At 39.0% G+C, this 20,270-nt stretch overlaps 2 protein-coding genes and 1 long non-coding RNA gene across 3 annotated transcripts; 2 read left to right on the top strand and 1 right to left on the bottom strand.

The window, feature by feature from the left end:
- Positions 1-1,061: 1,061 nt before the first annotated feature.
- On the bottom strand, positions 1,062-2,443 carry LOC110749793 (uncharacterized). Its single transcript, XR_002525639.2, has 2 exons — positions 1,956-2,443; positions 1,062-1,779 (listed from the first exon to the last, which is right to left on the bottom strand). It is a non-coding gene; the product is annotated as an uncharacterized LOC110749793 (long non-coding RNA).
- Positions 2,444-3,316: 873 nt separating this feature from the next.
- On the top strand, positions 3,317-10,285 carry LOC110749790 (Exostosin family protein). Its single transcript, XM_021949974.2, has 8 exons — positions 3,317-3,918; positions 4,287-4,433; positions 4,581-4,645; positions 7,398-7,467; positions 8,532-8,750; positions 9,390-9,533; positions 9,632-9,767; positions 9,886-10,285. Exons 1-8 carry the CDS (start codon positions 3,541-3,543, stop codon positions 10,113-10,115), a joined length of 1,389 nt encoding a protein of 462 aa, XP_021805666.1. The 5' UTR covers positions 3,317-3,540; the 3' UTR covers positions 10,116-10,285.
- Positions 10,286-18,355: 8,070 nt separating this feature from the next.
- LOC110749795 (thylakoid lumenal protein (Mog1/PsbP/DUF1795-like photosystem II reaction center PsbP family protein)) lies at positions 18,356-20,268 on the top strand. The gene is made up of 5 exons (XM_021949979.2): positions 18,356-18,773; positions 19,120-19,223; positions 19,388-19,499; positions 19,621-19,848; positions 19,956-20,268. The coding sequence occupies exons 1-5, from the start codon at positions 18,464-18,466 to the stop codon at positions 20,018-20,020; spliced, it is 819 nt and encodes a 272-aa protein (XP_021805671.1). The 5' UTR covers positions 18,356-18,463; the 3' UTR covers positions 20,021-20,268.
- The last annotated feature ends 2 nt before the right edge of the window (positions 20,269-20,270 follow it).

Here is a 20,270-nt window from a genome sequence, read left to right as displayed (position 1 = left end):
GTAAGTTTTGTTGCGCTGTTGAAGCCGTGTTTGGACAATGGTACCTCAGGTCTCTAAATCCAACTGACCTTGACAGGTTATTTCACAAGGCAAGTCATCGAGGCTTCCCAGGCATGTTAGGAAGTCTTGACTGCTTGCACTGAGAATGGAAGAACTGCCATCTGCTTGGGCAGGCCAGTTTACCGATCACAAAACTGTTGTGCTAAAGGTCGTGGCCTCGTACGACACATGGATATGGCATGCCTTTTTTGAAGCTGCTAGATCCAACAATGATATCAACATTTTAGCTCGTTCTCTATTGTTCAATGATGTGGTACATGGAGTGGCTCCTCATGTTGAATATATTTAGGCTACTATTTGGCAAATGGGATCTACCCCCGTTGGCTACTTGGTCTGTCCTTGCAAGTGCACAAGATTGATGTAGTATAGCGTTTGACAAGTCCAAGTATCGTTCCCACGAGGATTCCAAATTAATCTAATATTCAAATACCTAAATTAAATCTAACTGATACGCAAGTGAATTTGTAGAGATTGTTGTTGTGAAAGTTTATGAAAACAAAGAAATTAATAAAAACAATTGAGAATAAAAAGGTTGAATTTTAAGGTTAACAAACAATGATGAAGGTCTAGGGTTTCGGAATCAACCACAAGCAATCCAAGTTAGATTTCAATGCATTCAACAGATTCTTTCGATTCTTTAGATGATAATTCCCGTATCTAAGTCCTTTTCAGGCACTCAGACCATAGTTTTCCGTAAGTGTAAGATTCTTTTCTAGTTCAGACAAAGATCATATACCCAATCCTGCAATCTATCCTGGTTAAGGCATACATTTAACAAGTTGGATTCATTACGTTCTAGAAAACGAGAGAACCAAGCAAACCATTATTCTTCGTCAAGCAATAATGTAATTCACCACACTTAATCACAAGAAGCTAATTGAATTATATTGCGAGTTCTGCCTCAAATTCATCTTCCAATTTACTAGATGCAAAGCCCTAAGGTGATCAGTCAAAGAACTTAAACAAATAGCAACAATTAAAATAGTGATTAAACATTCATCTAAAAGAAACTTAGAATCCATTAAATAACATTAGAAATCATAACTATCCATGCTCGGGCGTCATCCTCGCCCTAGAGAATAACTTAGTTACTCATGTTCAAAGAAAACATAATTGAAAAACTAGAAAACATAAAATAAAACTTATAGATTGTGATGATGCTCGAGAACTTGATGATGGCAGCGGCTCTGACTCTCCTTCAAACTCCAGCATCCCAGAACCTAATTTCTGGTCTTCTTTAAATAAGGAACAAATCCTCTTTTGACTTGGTAACTATGCTTTCCTAGTTTGGCTTCAATTGTCTTTGATGAGTTGGCATCCAAAATCCTACTAAATATAGGATCAGACCTTAGAAAATAACTCCACATCTTTGTAGACACTTCCCAAATGTGATTGACACAAATTAAACTCCAAGGATTGAACTTCAAAAGGATTATTTTGCAAAACCCGCAGAACACATTCTGCCCGAACTGTCTGTACTAAAACGGCCACAACTCTCTCCACACACGTCCGAATCGCGAACCGTAAAATTCTACAAAAAGCTAACATCCGTATCTTTCCAAAGATATAAGGCTCAACATCTGGTTCACTATGAGGAAGTACAGTATATTCTGTCAAGTTGACTGTTCTGCACAGCACATTCTGCTCCCAGGATTGCACATCATATTTCAATCCCAAAATTGCTCCTTTTGCTCGCTTTACCATCTTTACTCTTCAAACCTAGTAAAACACAAAACTAAGTAAAAAAGGACTAAACTCACTCAAGAACATAGCAAGAATCTATGAGAAAGATAATAAAAATGTATGAAATAATGGTTATATCAACTTTGGTGAAGACCATCTCTTCTCTTGATAACCCAAAGAAGAGGATTTTTACACAAATGTAAGAAGCGTACATGAAGGATGTTGAAAGAGCATTTGGAATACTACAGGCTCGATGGGCTATTGTTTGGGGCCCTACACATATGTGGTGCAAGGATAACCTCCACTCAATCATGTTGACGTGTATAATTTTGCACAACATGATTGTGGAGGATGAGTATGAATATGTTGAAAAGGAATCTGATGATGAGGATACGTGTCCACAACGATCCAGGAGGGCCAGAGCGCGACAATATGAGCTGGAGCCAAGCGTTACATACGAGTACCACCAAGATAAGCAGACTCTCTCTGATTACATGATTCGTCATAATAGAGTTCGATCTCCACATGTGCATTAGAGTCTCCGACATGATTTGATCGATCACCTTTGGAGGAGCTTTGGAGATGGTGAATGAGGTCGACAATTGTTTCAATCCTCCTTTTGTGTTTCAATTATCTTGTGTGTTTTTTTTATGTTGTGTGTTTCTTTTATGTCGTGTGTTTTCTTTGGAATAAAATTATATTTGTGGAATTTCAATTTTTTTAGGTCAAATTGTTAAAAAAAATAAAATTATGAAGTTATTTAAAAAGATTAAATGAAGAAAAATTATCCATAAAAAAAAATTAGACTTAAACCATTTTTAAACAATTTAATAAAGTTGCGGTCTTAAAATTTGAGTCTGGAGGGTTGGGAGAAAAAATGGTTTGAGCCCGGGCAAATTCCAAATAGTTTTTTTTTGAAGGGGGAAAATTTGGGTTTAGCCTCAAATGGGTTGGAGAGTAATTAGAAAACAGGAATTCATCCAAGTGAAGTAAACATGAGAGTAATTAGAAAATAGGAATTCATCTCCTTATTTTGATTATGATTATGAATTAGTAAACATGCCATTAGAGAAATTATTTTATGGTCACGAGTGTGACTGACCTTTTTATTTTATAATTTAACAAATAAAATAAAATAAATTGAAAATCAAACAGGAAAAAATAATGTGGGTGGAGACGATTGAACCCGCTCTGCAACATGGGAAGTTCAACTATGCAGTTTGTTGTAATTACCCTATTTTTCTTTTCATTTTAACCATTTGTAGTTGTATTGTTTTACTATTTTACCCTCACCATATTGCATTTTATTTTTAAGAATCTTGAGTTAATTAAAGGTATTTTCAAGGATTTTGAATATTTCACCTTGGCCTTTATGTATGAGAAGGTATTTTTAGGGATTTTTTTGAGTACAAACGATAGTCTAAATTATAGAGGAATGAGGGTTTCTTACACTCACAACTAAAATTTCATAGGAGTTCAAATTTGAGATCTCGAATTTACAAGTCAAGGTATTTTAAGAGAGTTTGAATGTTTCACCTTTAAAGGCTTTCTGCCTTTGCATATGAGATTTTTTGTTAATTAGTATTTTTAGGGACGTCCAAAGATGATCAACTAGCTTGCATCTAGCTAATGTTGAAAGACGATCTAAATTCTAATTACCCTTTTTCATTAACAAAAATAAATAAATAATTAAACACAGTGCCAGCCGACGTCGTTTTCATCCAATGCCTTCTTCCCCAGAAGCGGAAGAACAACTCCAGCCACTGACAGTCTGAAACTCATTCCCAGAGTCCGAAAATGGGTAGTGTTAACAACAAAGCCCGACCTTTCGGCGGGCAGCACCACCACCAGCAGCCTCTTTGCACCCGCACGCACCAGATCGGAGCCCTCCTCTTGGTCGCCGCCACCTTCTTCTTCACAAGCCTCTTCGACCGCTCCTTCCGCCCCTGCGCCTCTCACTTCTCCACCGTTGATCTCATCCCCACTTCTCGGAGCTCCGTCCATGTCTCCGACGGTCGAGATCTCTTGTGGCCCCATCGGGGGTACGGGCCCCACCTCGACCTCAAAATCTACGTCTACGATGACAGCGAGATCGATGGCCTCAAGGCCTTGATGCACGGGAGGGATGGCACTATCGACTCCAGTACTTGCTTGAAAGGTCAGTGGGGCACTCAGGTAATTTCCTTTCTCAATTTTGATGAAATTGATTTGATTTGATTTTATAAATTGTTTTAAATTTGGGTAGATTAGAATTCAAGCTCTGTTGGCAACTGAAAAATGTGTAGGAAAAAAAACTAACCTTGTTTATGCTGCAATTGAAGCCAAGTCTAGGTTTTTGCAAAATGTAATATATGAAAGCTAGTACTTATTATACTAGTGCTTTGCTTGAAATCCTGACTACTGCCTGTGCTTAAATTTCTAAGCCTTAACTTGGGTAGAATCATTGGTTATAGGTTCTTTTGTTGTTGCTGAGAAACTTTCTAAATGGAGAAAAGAAAGAAAATCTTATGTGGGCTTTGAATTTGCTTTGTTATCAAATGTAGGTTAAAATACACAGGCTACTGCTAAAATCGAGGTTCCGAACACGGAAGAAAGAGGAAGCAGACCTATTTTTTGTGCCTGCGTATGCTAAATGCGTTCGAATGATGGGTGGTCTTAATGATAAGGAGATTAACCAGACATATGTGAAGGTAAGTTCCTTTTCATTTCATTTAGAAACCTAAAGTCTAGGCGTTTCTTGTAGCTGTGCTTTTGCGCGGTGATGAGCTTTATAATTGATGGGGATAAGTCTAAAATCTTGTTATGTTATGCTCATTCAGTCAAATTGTTTCTTACAGGTGTTAAGTCAAATGCCATATTTCAGGCGATCTGGCGGCCGTGACCACATATTTGTTTTCCCTAGGTAAGGTATTTTGGTTTGGTCAGTAACTTTTTTTTTTCTTTTGGGTTTGGCCTGAAAATAGAAATCATACATTGTTCCACCCTTAATTGTTTTCTTTGTGGAATACGTATAACTATGTAAATAACCATAATTTTGTTGTATATCTATATCAGAGAAATGGTTGGGTCAAAATGTTGAGCACACATCTTGGAAGAAGGGTAAAAAAATAACTGATATGGATCTTTAGCTGTAGAACAGTCCCTAAAATGATTTAACTGAGTGGTTTCTTGCCTTCCACTATATGTGTGTAATTTTGAAAGGAAAACTGATGTAAAGCAAGTAATGGGAGCTTAAAAACTAGAAAGGATTTTAGAGGATAAGAGAATTACGGTTCAAGATAATAGAAAATAAAAAAATAGAAAGACAGAACAAGGAAATTAGAAGAAGAAAACAGAGGATTAGAAACAAAATTATAACGGTAGAAGAGCAGGTGCAGAGAGAAATAGATAGATGGAAGAGAAATCTAGAAGAGAAGAGATATTAGGGTTTATATGATAGAGATACAAAAGAAAATATAAGAAGAGATAATTTCATTCTTCAATCAAGTCTGTTACTATTGAATTACAAAACACATTTATGACAACCTAATCCTGCTACAAACAGGACAGTAATCCTCTATCTACTAGAAATTGGAAAGTAATAAGAACGTGACGATACAAATACTGATAATCTTAATCCAGCCTATAGGTCACCCATTCTGCACAGTCTGACCCAGTTGTGTGCTGAAATTAGGCTTTGATACCAATTGAGAGCCCCTGGGTAGAACTTGCCCCTAAAAATCAGCTTGTAAGAGAAGGGTCCGGAAGAGCTCTTAAACCATCCCAAGAAGTGCTATTTTTCCAATGTGGGATATTGGGCTCTAACAAGCCATCTCCTTCAACCTAGCATCTCGCTGCCACTACACATGGATTAATAAAACCACAAAAAGTGAAAAAAAAAACAAGAGCAGAATTTCGTGACACCTTGGATGCCCAATTTTCAGCATGTCAAGCTTACATGGCTGCACGATAGAGAAAACATCCACTCTATTGGAGCCTGAAGGTGCTCCTGTCTTTAATGATCCAATGATCCATCAAGATTCTCTTCTCTTTGTTTTGATGGATCTGATTCTTGAACCAAAAGACCCCATCTTACCAATGTTTGACCAAGCTTCTCTTGTTCTTGAACTGACAGATCCAATCCTACCGAAGATTGAGCAAGATCTTCCTATTTTTGAGCCAGTCCTACCAGTGATTTTTTTATATAAGAGAAACGATATATTAAAAAGGTGGATAAGGCATCCACAGCCAACCAGAACAATGAACACAAAAAAAAAAAAACCAATGAACACAAAAGAGGAAAAGGAAAAAGAAACAAACGGAAAGGAGGACCGTATCCTCATTTTACCGCTGCCACCAAATCCAACAAAATGATAGTAGGGGAATAATCCAAAAAGTCTGAAGAAACTGAAGCCAATAAAGCTACCCAGAATCTAGCTCTGTTCCAAATTTCGTCAACCCCCTCTCCTTGTAATCTTAAAAAATTCTTCTATTACGCTCCACCCAAATATTCCACAGAACTGCGTACACCAGACAACCCCATAGAGTTTTGGCTTTCTTCCCCTTGCCTAGAGCCTCAAGCTTTACTCAAAAAATCATAACCACCTTCAGGAATAACCCAGCAAGCATCAATCGCCCTGAACAACTTCCATCAAACTTGTAAAGAAAAAGGGCAGTGAAGAAGCACGTGATCAACACTTTCCTCGCAAAGATTGCACATAGCACACCTGTGGGGAGAAAGACACATATAAGGCCTCTTCTTTTGAAGACGGTCACAGGTATTGAGCTTCCTGAGAGCTAGCAACCACACATGAAATTTAACTTTAGGAGGGACCTTAGACTTCCAAATCTGGGAAGCGGGAGAAAAAAATCTCCATGTTGCCATTATTACAGAGAAAAGAACTATAGGATTTGCAGGAAAACGACCCGGACCCATCAAGCTTCCACCTTCTGCTATCACTGCAACATTGGGACAGTCGAACCCTATCCAAAATCTGCAACATCCATCACAACAACTCACTCACCTCCACCTCGTTAAGATTTCTCCTGAAACCGAAGTTCCAATTGTAAGGATGAACATATCAATCCACGAGACTGGAAACACAATGTTGTTGATTCCTAGAGAGCGCAAACAATCTAGGAAACAACTCCGTCAAAGAACCCTCTTCCAACCAAGTATCCTCCCAGAACAACACCAGGTTCCCATTTCCAATGATCAAGTCACAACATTGAAGGGCTGGTACCCCAAGGAGATATCCTTCCAGGGGTTCCAAAAAGTACCATTTCCAGGGTGAACAGCATCCCATCAGGAACCCAGTGATTGATGCTCCTCCTATTCAGGAATCCATTGATGTTTCAATTTTGAAATCCCTGTCTGTTTTCAAAGTCTTATTACTTGTTCTACATCAAAAAATGCTTATATCCTGCACGGAATTATGTCTGGCCTAGGATAAAAGGATAAAAACTTTCATTTGTATGGAGTAGCCATGGTAAACGTGATAATTTTATAATCTTTCTTGTTATTTAAAGTTGAAGAAAAATGTTTAAAGTCTATCCTATGACTGTGATGGACTTGTAAAAAATTATTCCTTATCAAACCTTTGTTCTTCTCAAAAAAGAAAAGGTACCAAACTTTTCAAGCTGTGTCAATGATGCTGACTTTCTTGTTTTCACAGTGGTGCTGGAGCTCACCTATTTAGATCTTGGGCAACATACATAAATCGTTCCATTATTCTTACCCCTGAGGTATTTACTTATTCCATCCTTTATGCTTAAGTTATTTTACAAATTTAATAGTGCTACTGATTGACTAAAATTTCCATTATAAGGACTCAGCTATTTAGTGTCAAGTCAATTTGGGCCTTAAACACAGTGGTCATAAATGTCCATGTTAAGAATCTGTTCATGTAAGGGGCACAGAGTGGGTCTGTTTTACTTCTGATATTTTTCTATAGGAGTTCTACGTGTGACATTGTGTATGAGAAATCTGGTTTGAACTTTTATGGGTTTTGGATTTAAAGTCTACATTAAAATTAGTCTGAAACCTGTATGATGTACAGGATTGTCAAACACATGCCTTGCATATTATTTATACAATTTGATATAAACATTATCGTGTAAGAATAAATTTTTCTATTGTACAAGAAGAAGAATCTTTGGAGATTGCTTTAGCAGAATGTTATAAACAATTGTTACTCTAGTTCACTTCTGGTCTAGGTCTAGGGACAATAATATTCTACCATCTCAAACAATTTTTTGTATGATACAAATATTTCCAACTACTACATATAAAAAGTTTTTGTTTTTGTTTTGTCTTTTGTTACCATAAAAAAGAGTTATTGCTCGATAAGTATGAAATGTTAGAGTATATGCATCCAATCCAATTAAATTAGGGCAGAAGGAAAGGTTCAAAAAACAATTGAAAAATGGAACTTATGTTCGGAATGCAAATGCAGAGAAAATGATGGTATAACTCTTGAGAGATGATTGATTGGAGGTGTTGATACATCCACCGACTTTGTTTTACTATTTTATATAGAAGAATGCACCTGGAAGGATTTATCAATTGGAAAAGAAATATTGGACGTGAGTCATTGTCACTATTTTCTCCCATAATTTTTATATTCTAAATCATTTATGTTACAGGACAAGAAGTTTTTTTAGCCTGTGTTTCCACATTTAAAGCACTTTGGTAATGGAATTGATACATCGAATGTAGTTTGTTCTATTGCAAGCTTTTATTATGGCGTAAAAGATTATTTATGAGAGGGAAAATACATAAAAGATACGTAATTTATATGTTAGTGCAGGGTGATCGCACTGATAAGAAAGATACAAGTGCCTTCAATACGTGGAAAGATATCATTATTCCTGGGAATGTTGAGGACGGGATGACTACAAATGGGGCCACCTTGGTTCATCCTTTGCCATTGTCAAAACGGAAGTTTTTAGCAAACTATTTAGGCCGTGCACAAGGAAAGGTTGGCCGTCTTAAGTTGATAGAGCTTTCAAAGCAATTTCCAGATAAGGTATGACACCTGATTGGCGGAATGTGATTATCTCAATTGTGGAATTTCATGCATCTTATCTAGTTTCCACCTTTGATGTCGAGTTCAATTCAAGTTTGAAGTTTGAGATATTTATTGAGTTCTATCTACGCTATGGGTATTTTCTGTGGAAAAGATACTCTGTAATCCACTTTTTAAAAACTTTGTGGAATAAAGCAGAAAGCCCATTTGGCGCATTTACTTGAAAAGCATTATGAATGCACATAAGTAGTTAGAACTTGTAAGTACTAAGTACGGATGTTTTCTATATAATCTTTGACATGTTTATATGCTGGAATTGAAGAGCTTACACAAGTAGTTAGAACTTGTCAGTCCTGTTAATGCTTGGATTTTGAACTTCAAACTAAACAGTTAGCTGTAAGTGAGTTTACTAGAATTTGCATCGTGTTAGCGACTTGGTCCTTTTCCTTTATTTTATGTGTTTTTTGCTTTGTTTTGTTTTTTTGGTGGAATTTCTGTTTGTTTTTGGGTTAAAATGGCTGATTACCATGGCCATATCATTGTCATTAAGTCTCATTGGACATGATTACATTACTTTAATTCTTGTACACTGTTATTAGGGAGAGATATTCAAAATATGTCTGTTAATATTATGAACAGTTGGAATGCCCAGAGCTGAAGTTCAGTGGTCCTGACAAATTGGGAAGGATAGATTATTTTGAACATCTGCGCAACGCCAAGTTCTGCCTTGCTCCACGTGGGGAGTCATCTTGGACTCTTCGTTTTTATGAGGCTTTCTTTGTGGTCTCTCTCTCTCTCTCTCTCTCTCTCTCTCTCTCTCTCTCTCGGCCTGCACATAAGATGTTAGATCTGTAGAAATAATGCTTTTCTTGCTGCTACAGGAGTGTGTCCCTGTGATATTATCAGATCAAGTAGAATTGCCTTTCCAGAATGTTGTTGACTACACCCAGATATCAATTAAATGGCCGTCCACTCGAATAGGTCCCGAGCTTTTGCAGTACCTAGAGTCAATACCAGGTCAAATGCAGCACTCCATTTACATCTTGCTCTGGTCAATCTTTATTTCAGCATATCATAGCAAAAACTTCTGTCCATTTTCTTATGTTTCGATTCTTTGTTTTTTACTCTCCGGCAGATGAAAATATAGAGGGGATGATAAGCCGTGGCAGACAAGTAAGATGTTTATGGGCCTATGCTTCTGAATCAGCTTCATGTTCTGCAATGCATGCAATTCTTTGGGAACTTCAGAGGAAAGTCAGGCTGTTTCACCAGTCAACTGAAACATTCTGGCTGCACAATGGATCTGTTGTAAATAGAAACTGGGTACAGTTTTCTGATTGGAGACCGCCAATGCCTTTGCCTTGATTATCATATTATGCATGGAATGCCGATCTATACAGCCTCTTTGTATAGTCTCTGTGCCTTTCTAAAGTTCATAAGTTAATTTTTTTTATTCATAACTAAATATTTGTTGTATACAGTTTATTGATATATCTTTTTAGTCTAGTGAAAAGTTCCAGGTGTTTACGACTTTACATACTACAGAACATCTCCTATCAGAAAAATATTGCCCGTCTCTGTCTCTGTCTCTGTCTCTCTCTCTCTCTCTCTCTCTCACACACACACACACACACACACACAAAGCCCCCATCCAAGCTCATCTGTTAAAGCCATTCCCTTAATAAACCTCCCGCCTGCCCAGAGACAGAGGGGTGGGGGAAGGTGGCTGTTGGGTTAGGAGTTCTGGGCTGCTGGGTGTTTTTAGTGGTAGAGGAAATGAGAATAGCCTTATACTTACTACCATTTGTAGATTCGCTGATATATTCGGCATTTCAATCTTTGTTAAATGAGTTTTTCTTACTACTGATATGAGTCTTGTGGGTCAATTTTGACGATTCATGTGATTTTGGATCCAATGGTCTTTATACCAATTTTGAATTAGAAAACGCATTTGTGCTCATCATCGATTTTGTTTGTCTTGGGGTCGAGGTCCTCAAGTATTGTTTTAGAATCACGTTGCCTAGCTAGAAGAATGTTTTCCTCGAAGAGGAAGGCTTCTCAAGTTAAGACCACCTCAGGGTGAACGCAATTTAGGCGCAAAGTGAAGAGAAAGGCTTCGCTGATATATTCTTTTTTCTTGATGGCAGTGTTTGATGATAAGCCTTTACGTAATTCGACTTTGTTTTTCTTCCTAGAACCTTTTTCTTGCAATTTCCTCTATCTTTTGGAGAAATTTTTTAACTTTAAAGTCTACACTAGAATTAGAAGCAAGTGAAGAGAAATTAAGAGGGTTATGATCAGTAGCTTCTAGTGATACTGAGGAGATAAGCACAATAACATTGATCATCACCATCATAATTATCACCATGAGTTCCCCCATAACAATTCTCTCAATTTGTTATTGTCACACCCCGAAATTTCAACAATGACTACCAACAATCTGGGACGTTAAGTTCGGAACTTTCATCAAAAGTATCTAGAAATTTAAATTTTTCTTTCTTGATACGACACCACTGTTCCGAACCACAATGTCAATAATGGCTCAACTCTTCTGAGTCAAATATTACATTACAAACTTACATTGTAACATCCCGACCCAAAATAAAAGGAATAGTAAATTAGTTAATTTCAAGCATTATGAATTTACAATTTTGCTCTCGGAGTAGGGGTAATATGGTAATTTTTAATTCGGGAAGATTTCGGGCAATGGCTGGTACCTTTATGTAGATAATACTGAGAAGAGTCTGTAGACATGCGGTAGGCTTGAATTAGAGTCGTAACGAGAAAGTTATGAGCAAAACATCACCAGTGGCATAATCATAAATAAGTTGAAACTGGTTTTTAATTAAAAACCAGAAAACCCTCCCATTTCTCTCTCGCTCCCCTCTGTGCGCGCGACCCCCCCCCCCCTTCCCCCCCACCGGCACTGTTCATCCGAACGGATTTTGAGCCAGCGCCGTCATGTCCGGCCACCACCTAGGCCGGGACCGGTCCCAAATTGACCGGGCCACCTCCCTCTTCCCATCTCAACCAACCTCAAACGCTAGAACCACCGGGGCTGGCTGGAAATTGAAGAAATCCGGGCTGTTTTGGATAGTTTTTGACAGATTTTTCGGAAGCTCGTTCGGCTGTTTTTGAAGGCAAAATTTTGCGATCCAGGTGTGGGGGTCTTTTTGTTCCAGCAGCCTAACGAATGGGCTTGGGTTACTGTGAGAAGAAAGCGAACAAAAAGATCCTCCTGAAGCCTGAGTTCAAGAACCAGACTCCCGAAAGAATTTTTAAAAGACTTGTTGAAGCCTTAGAAAAATACGTTCGGGTTCTTTTCACCAACACCCAAAGGAACGCATGAAATTTGTTAATGACTTGGCATGAGGAGCATGTGGCATGGGAGCTGAACTTTCACAGGTTTAGCAATTTGAGAGAGAGAGAGAGAGAGAGAGAGAGAGAGATCAAAGCATGAATTTCTTGGAGAGAAACAGGTTTTAGAGTGGGAGAGGGGAGAATTAGGATGGCTTCTATCTTAGAACAGAGAGAAACGTTGGGAGTAGAAGATGGGAAAATTCCAGTTCGCTTGACAAAGCTTGGTCTTGCTCTGGAATGGTGTGTGTTGCTGGGTAGAAGAAGCTCTGTTTTATAGGCGTTTGGGATCCTAATTTCGTCGATCATCCATTCCTACCTTTTCTTTCCCTTTCTCCGATTACTCCCTTTCTTGTGCAAAATCATTGACCAGAGCGCCTGAATCAATGGCTTCTTGTGGTTCCAAGGCTTTGTGCGGCTGAGCCTCTCCATGGGGGTAAGGCGCCACCTGCTTTCTCCCTTGGTTTTCAAATCAGAGCTTACAAAGGAAAACTGAGAACAGAGGAAGTTGTTTGTCCACTGGGTATTTCTCCTACACTTATGGATTTCCTATGGTCCTTGCTGTGATTTTGGGTTGACCACATGGGAGCTCTGGTATGGGTGGAGCTCGATGTTTGGATTTTCTAAGAGACGCTGGGCTGGGCTTCGAGTACAGTTTTGAGGTTATTGGTGTTTTCCCTTCCAGCGGCCCGCACGCTTTCGTCCAGCTGCTGGAAGTGGTTTTGCTCGTTCTTGGGCATTCTAACTATCATGGACTTCCCTAAATGCTACAGCAGCCTATGGGATGTTCTCCTAAGGCTTTGGACCCCATTCTTCTCTCTCTCATGCTAACCCATGTATTTGGGCCCGAGGAATGGGCCTGAGTTTTAGTACTCCTAAGTAGCCTAAAGCTTCCATCCCTCGTTCCCTCAATGGGCCCTGTGAGTGCCCGTACCCATCCATGCCACAACCTTCTCAGCAAGCCCCGGGTGATTACGTGGCTTGGGCCCACTTGAGCTTGTAGCATGGCGTGATGGCATCGCATGTTTATTCGTTGTGCTTGTGCTTGAGTTTAATTATGCTATAATAAGCCGAGCTCGAATTAAATAACACCGGATAGGTTCATGAGCGTGAACTTATATAGCCGTTGCGTTTTTGGCATGCTTGCTTGGCGTGATGTGTGACCCGTGGCTCGTGTAGGTGTCCTACAATTCCCTATTATGCCCCGGTCGAGTTTCTTTTGTAATTAATTATTTGCACCGGGCTGACAATAAGCTTGGGCCTAACCCCTGGATTTTTGGGCCTCAACACCAGGTATGCATTTCTATCTTCTCGACATGATCTAGCTGCTGGTTGTGTTAATTAGGAGAAATTTCTGCGTTTTGGTAGTTAAATAAGTGATTGAAAATCTGCCAGTTTTCGGCCTCCGATCCGGCCACTTCCGGCTATTTTTCGAGGTAGGTCCAATAACAAAAGTGACTCCAAATGAGGTTTTACACCTAGGGTAGGAAGGTTGGCCGACAGTTTGGAGTTTTTAGGCCCGCGGGGCCCACGACTTTGGTTTTACGATCCGAACGTTCCTATGGGTTCCACAAGGTTTAGGAAATACGTCCTACAAGTTTGGTTCAGATCGGCCAGTCGGTTCGCTCGCGATCGCACGATCGAACGGTTATCGTAAACTACAAACTTTAAGTTATTGAATCGGAACATCCGGAGCTCCGATTCGCGATATGTTGAATCCTACACGATCCTAGGAATGCCAAGAACAATATATATTAAATTGAAAGCGATCCAAAGGTTCTAACGTATAGAACCTGGAAATCGCACAATATGCGAGATTCGTTCAGGGTTCAAACGTTGTCCAAATCAAAATCCGTAAGTTCCTACGCGCTCGTGAGGACACATGGAACATTCTCGGACAGAGAGTGGCCCCACTACCCTGCCCACGCGCTGGCAGCACATGGGTGTTTATATAAAATTTCGGAGGCCGGAAAAACTCCAAACCGCAGGCCAACCTTCCTACCCTAGGTGTAAAACCTCATTTGGAGTCACTTTTGTTCCTGGACCTACCTCGAAAAATGGCCGGATCGGAGGCCCAAAACTGGCAGATTTTCAATCGCTTATTTAACTACCAAAACGTAGAAATTTCTCCAGATTAAGACAACCAGTAGCTAGATCATGTCGAGAGGATAGAAAAGCATACCTGGATCACAAAATTTGACATTCGGAAACACCCGAACGAGCTTCCCAAAAATTTGTCCAAAACTGTCCAAAACAGCCCGGATTTCTTCAATTTCCGGCCAGCCTCGGTGGTTCCAGCGGCTGAGGTTGGTCGGGATGGGAAGAGGGAGGTGGCCCGGTCAATTTGGGACCGGTCCCGGCCTAGGTGGTGGCCGGACGTGACGGCGCTGGCTCAAAATCCGTTCGGATGAACAGTGCCGGTGGGGGGGAGGGGGGGGGGGGTCGAGCGCACAGAGGGGAGCGAGAGAGAAATGGGAGGGTTTTCTGATTTTTAATTAAAAACCTGTTTCAACTTTTTTACGATTATGCCACTGGTGATGTTTTGCTCGTAACTTTCTCGTTACGACTCCGATTCAAGCCTACCGCATGTCTATGGACTCGTCTCAGTATGACCTACGTAAAGGTGCCAGCCACTGCCCCGAAATCCTCCATGATTAAAAATGACCATATTAACCCAACTCTGAGGGCAAAATTGTAAATTCATAATGCTTGAAATTAATTAATTTACTATTCCTTTTATTTTGGGTCAGGATGTTACATACATAATAAAATGAACAATCATCATATTACAAAATCTGCTCCTCAAAACTCATTTCACACAGCGGAAGTCTAACACTCACCAACACTCTCACATTACACTTTGCACTATGTGGAACCACCAACAGGCCTCCTGCTCCTCGCCTTAATTCTCATGCTCACGGTCTCTACCACCTGCAAGATTTTCCCTTACACCATCGAATAGTGCACCGGGTTCACCACAGAACAACCCGGTAAGCTTTCTAAAGCTTGTATGAGTAAACCACTTCCAGAGTATAATATGTCAATTTACACATAATATACAAAGACATGCACTTTCATTAGCATATCACAATCCTTGTATAACCAAGGTAATCATAATCACCAATATCATCACAACCACAATTCTTTTATTTTATTTAAAGAACTATTTCGATCACCACTTGTGACCACACCAAAACTCTTTTATTTCAAAGTAGTTTTCACACGTCAAATATTTGACAGATAGAAGAGAGAATACTATGAACCTCTAATCTATGACAATACAAACCTCCAAAGTAGTGTTCACTCATGATTACACTCCAGTCATGAGTACTAGATGGCGCCAGACTAGAGCTCTAACTATTCTTGGGTCTTGCTCCCAGGGTAATTTATCCCTCATTATTTGCCACGAGAATGCCCACTTGACAAACTCAAAAGGGATTCAAGGTATTCTCACATAAATCCATCAACATCAAAACACCAACACCAAAACACCAACACCAACACCAAAATAATATAAAATGTCGGTTCACATTAAACATTGTTTTATCGCCAAATACACCAATCACAACAATATATATTTATGTGGTTATTCACGAATGAATTTCCTCCATACATCCACAACATATGTTATATGGTTCAACACCAAAATCTCCAATAAAAGAATCAATTCAAAACAAAATAGGTTTCACTTACCTCATGAATCGTTGATGAACAAGTTCATGTGTTTTAAATCAATTAAAACATTTTATAAAATCACAGACAACATGTTAATTATAGCCATTAACATTATCCAAGGTCACATTATAATAGATATAATAATTCGTGATTTTACTCATGATTAGGATGATTTTACTCACTTCTCGTCCAAGCTGCGTTTTCAACAACTTAACGAATCCTCAATCTCAAACCTCAACGAGCAACTCAAACTCCAACAGTACCTAAGCAAAGTACATAACTCAACTTAGCACAAAACTCCAAAATCCAAGATTTTTCATATAATGAAGAAAACGCCCTTTGGACCAACCGAGGATCCAAAGCAATCAAATCTCGTCCAATCAACTTCAAAACTGTGACGTACATGCTATCGGCGTTGAATCATGACCAATGACACCCATTGTCCAAAAGGTCACTATTTGGGTCCTGTGGGTCCCACATGTCTAACCGACACCCCAAAAATTCGCCTTGGGCCCACAACCTCAGATTCCAAATTCGATCGCACCAATGGACTCTAAATAGTCCCGACATCACCCTGCGACAATTTGGGCCCGATCCAACAGTCGAATCATTCTAGATCGCGCGATCGAATGACGATCTCTAGCCTTAACTTTGAAACATAATAACTTCAGATCGGGACTTCCGATAATCAATCTGTCTGAACCTACAGACTCCTGACAACACCAGCTACAACATAACTAAAATTGGACACAATCCAACGGTCCGATCATCTCCGATCAAAGATCCAGATTTGTGAGGCTCTGATCATCGACCAAACGACGTAATCTCAACACTTTAAACATACTACATGCTCAGTAACTCCAGGACTACAATCTGTCTCTAAACCCCTAACTCAGAATCCCCACCACGAGCCGCCACCTCCGGTGGTGGTTCGGGGTACTATTATGGCGACGGACCAACCCTAGAATCGACGGTCAAGACCTACGCCAAAATGTTAGTAATACTGAGTAGAACAACTTTAATTCTTACCTCAAGGTCCGATTCGAAGTGTAAGTGGCTCAAACTGCCGGTTGAAGTTGTTGACTTCACTAATGACGAACCAAATTCATGGCGTCAGCGTGCCTTCACCGCACCTCCGATGGCCCCGATTCTTCTTGGGCTATACTCACGAGATATCAAGCTTTCGATCTGGGTGGGTGGTGTCAATCACCTCCACCGTACACTATCGCAGCAGCCGCCGGAAATCACCTCTCCGACGAGCTCTCTAACCTCCGGGTTAAGATGAAGTTTCTGAAATCCATAAAACTCCCAACATAGTCACATAACTTAATAAGATTTTCCACAAAAATAATAAAACCAAATATTATTTTTGAGTTTATTACAGTTACTTCCCCGGAAAATAAGAACACTACCTTTATAGAAAAATTAAGAAAAATCATTTTTGTACTTAATTATTTCTGAATTAATTTGAAGGAAAGGATTAGGTGATTATATGATTAAAGTAGGAAATCAATGTAGTCAAGTGACTGATCTTAGCTTATGGTTCAAGCGACAAACGCGTATGCATGCATTCTTGAAATTCAGAGAGGTATCTGAAAATTTGACCTTGTGGTAATCAATTATGGTTCTTCAGTCAAGTGTCTGTTTACAAGTTAAAAAAAGAAAGATATATCAAGTGGCTCTTGGTGCATTTCAACTTTTTAATAGAGAATTCATTAAAATAAAAAGTCTATTAAAAAAGAAGGGGATGAATTGAAAAATTAGAGGGCTTGTAGTTAACAACATTTATTCCTCCACCAGGTCTTAGTTCAATTCCCCCTCCTCTAACGTCATTTTTATTTAGAAAAAAAAAATTACTATTCGAAAATATAGGATCGCATGGATCAACTTACCAATCTTATCTTAAAATGTCACTAGCTTCTCAATATTGAAAGAGATCTAAGTTGGAATTACCCTTTTGACCTAAAAAAAAAAAAAAAGGCTTTTCGTCATTAAAAAATGCTTATGACATTTGTCTTCTCAATATTACTTGAGTGTTGGAAATTTGTTTATTTTATTTATTTATTAGTATTTTATTGATAAGAGTGTTAGAAATATTTAATAAATTATTATAAATAAACCCAATCCTTGACATGTATTTATAAAAAAACCCACACACTATTTAAACATAGAAACACACCCAAAATCAACAATTGTATATTTTTTGGGTGTGTTTATAAATGGATTTTGAGTGTGTGTAATGATGGATTTTGGGTGTGTTTATAAAGTGTTTTGGATGTTGGGTTTTTTTATAATTTCAGCCCCATTTTGGGTGTTTTAGTGAAACTCCCAATATTTAACGCTTGTAAAACTAGTAACTTTCTTGCGTAAGTGAGGGATCAACTACTCAATCTAATTTCAACTTGGAGACATAAAGTTAATGACCAGAAGTAAAAGGAAGCGCAAAAGAGATAAATAACAACACAAGTGATATAGAATGCCACGTGTCAGTCTTAAAACGATTAGGAAAAAATCGCTGGGATTTCTGCACCACAAATACTACAAAAATCCAGAAGCAACTGAGAACCTCAACTTCTACAACATTCTCTCATTGGGTCTTAAATTTTCTGAACACAGACTAAAAAATTACAGGTAGTCTAAAAGTATCTCACTTCTCTTCAATTTCTGAAGTGGTTGAGGAAATGAGAACAGCTTTACTTACCAGTGGCAGCTTTTGCTGGACTTATCAGCCGCAAGCAGTCCCTTCCCAGAGTTTGGTTGTTCAATCTTCATTGGAACATGGAACTTGTAGGACAAAAGCAGAGAATGGTTTGGTTGATGAAGAAGCTGAGAACTTTTCTGGGATTTTGAAGAGAAGATCAGTGCTGCTGTCTGCTGGAGTTTCTTTGTTTTCTTCTGCAGTATTGGGTTTTCCAAGGGAAGGCTTGGCAGTGGTAAAACAAGGTCTTCTAGCAGGCAGGATTCCCGGTCTGTCTGAACCGGATGAACAAGGTTGGTATCCTTCATCTTACACTTCTGATAGCAACAAACAAGAGTTCAAATATCATTAAAAAAAGGAAAAAAAAAAGAGATTATAAGATTTACCCTCTTCTAATTCTAACATTCTTTCTAGTTGTAATATGGCATTGTGTTATGTGCATATTGCATAAATTTGGACATCATAATTATAATATGCAGAGCCCACAATGAGCTAAAAATCATGCATAGACTGCCCTTTCAAAAACTGAACAGTTTACAGGGCTGAAAAAAAAAGGGTCCTGCAAATTACAGTTGCTTTTCTCTGTTTTTGTTTTCAAGTATATTGGTCTCATTCACTGAGAAGTATATGCTTAGACAGGATGGAGGACATACCGCAGACCAGATGAGAAGTCTGGAGGTCATGGCGTTGGTTGGAGCCCTATCATCCCTTATCTCTTTTCAGTTCCTCAAGATTGGGAAGAGGTAGCAATCTAATCCATCAAACTTGGGAGCTTAAATTGGTACATGATACTTGTATTGCTAAACAAAATGAAAGATTTAAACATGAGCTTAAGTTTGCACATGCTTTACCTTCTGTCTGAAAACTGCCTCAAGTTTACTTATCTGTCTGCTTTACCATGCAACAGGTTCCTGTATCAATAGCAGATCTAGGTGGTACAGAGATCGATTTGAGATTCGGTAGCTCCAAGGAGGGGCGCCTCTCTGTCATTGTTGCCCCTGTCCTGAGATTTGCAGATAGTGAGTTTTGATACAATCTAGTTTTTCTCTTTTCTTTCTGCAATTGGGGAAGTGCCCTTGGATGCATGTCCCGAAGTCAGTCTCTAGATATTGATTTTTAAACTCTGCTTGTTATGCCCAGATCTTGATGGAGATGCCACAATTGAAAAAATTGGACGTCCAGAGACAGTGATCAATGCATTTGGACCGGAAGTTATTGGGGAGAACGTTGAAGGGAAGGTTATGAGCATAAATGTTGTACGAGACTCTGGAAGAACATATTACCAGTATGAGTTGGAGCCGCCTCATGCTCTGATCACAGCAACTGCAGCTGGGAATCGCCTGTACTTGTTTAATGTGACCGGAAGTGGTAAGGATACGTATACTCTTTTGGCATGCTTTTTACTATGAATTTTTTTTATTCAATAGCCATAACTGAAGACAAAATTAACTGTATACTTGGTTTGTATTTTGTAGGTCTTCAGTGGAAGAGGCATTACAAGGATTTGAAAAAAATAGCCAACTCCTTTCGTGTCGTCTAACTGAGATTTTTTTGTCACCTGAGGTAGCATAAAGATAAAGTTCTCCATTTTGATTTTCATACTTGTAATATACACAAGGGGAAAAGAATGAAAGTCTGTGCAGCAAAAACGAGTTCTTTGTAACTGAAAACCAGCACAATTGTGTTGAATGTGCAAAATACATTTTGCTAAAGGATTTTTAAGAACCCTTGCAGTGATTTCATGTTCAGAAGTATCCAGAAGCTGATGCTACTCCAGTTTTTATTCAATG

This window comes from Prunus avium, chromosome 8, assembly GCF_965620075.1.
Source record: "Prunus avium chromosome 8, drPruAviu1.hap1.1, whole genome shotgun sequence".
NCBI classification, from domain to species: domain Eukaryota; kingdom Viridiplantae; phylum Streptophyta; class Magnoliopsida; order Rosales; family Rosaceae; genus Prunus; species Prunus avium.
Note: the sequence above shows the minus strand (reverse complement) of the source record. Positions and strands in the feature narration are given on the sequence as shown.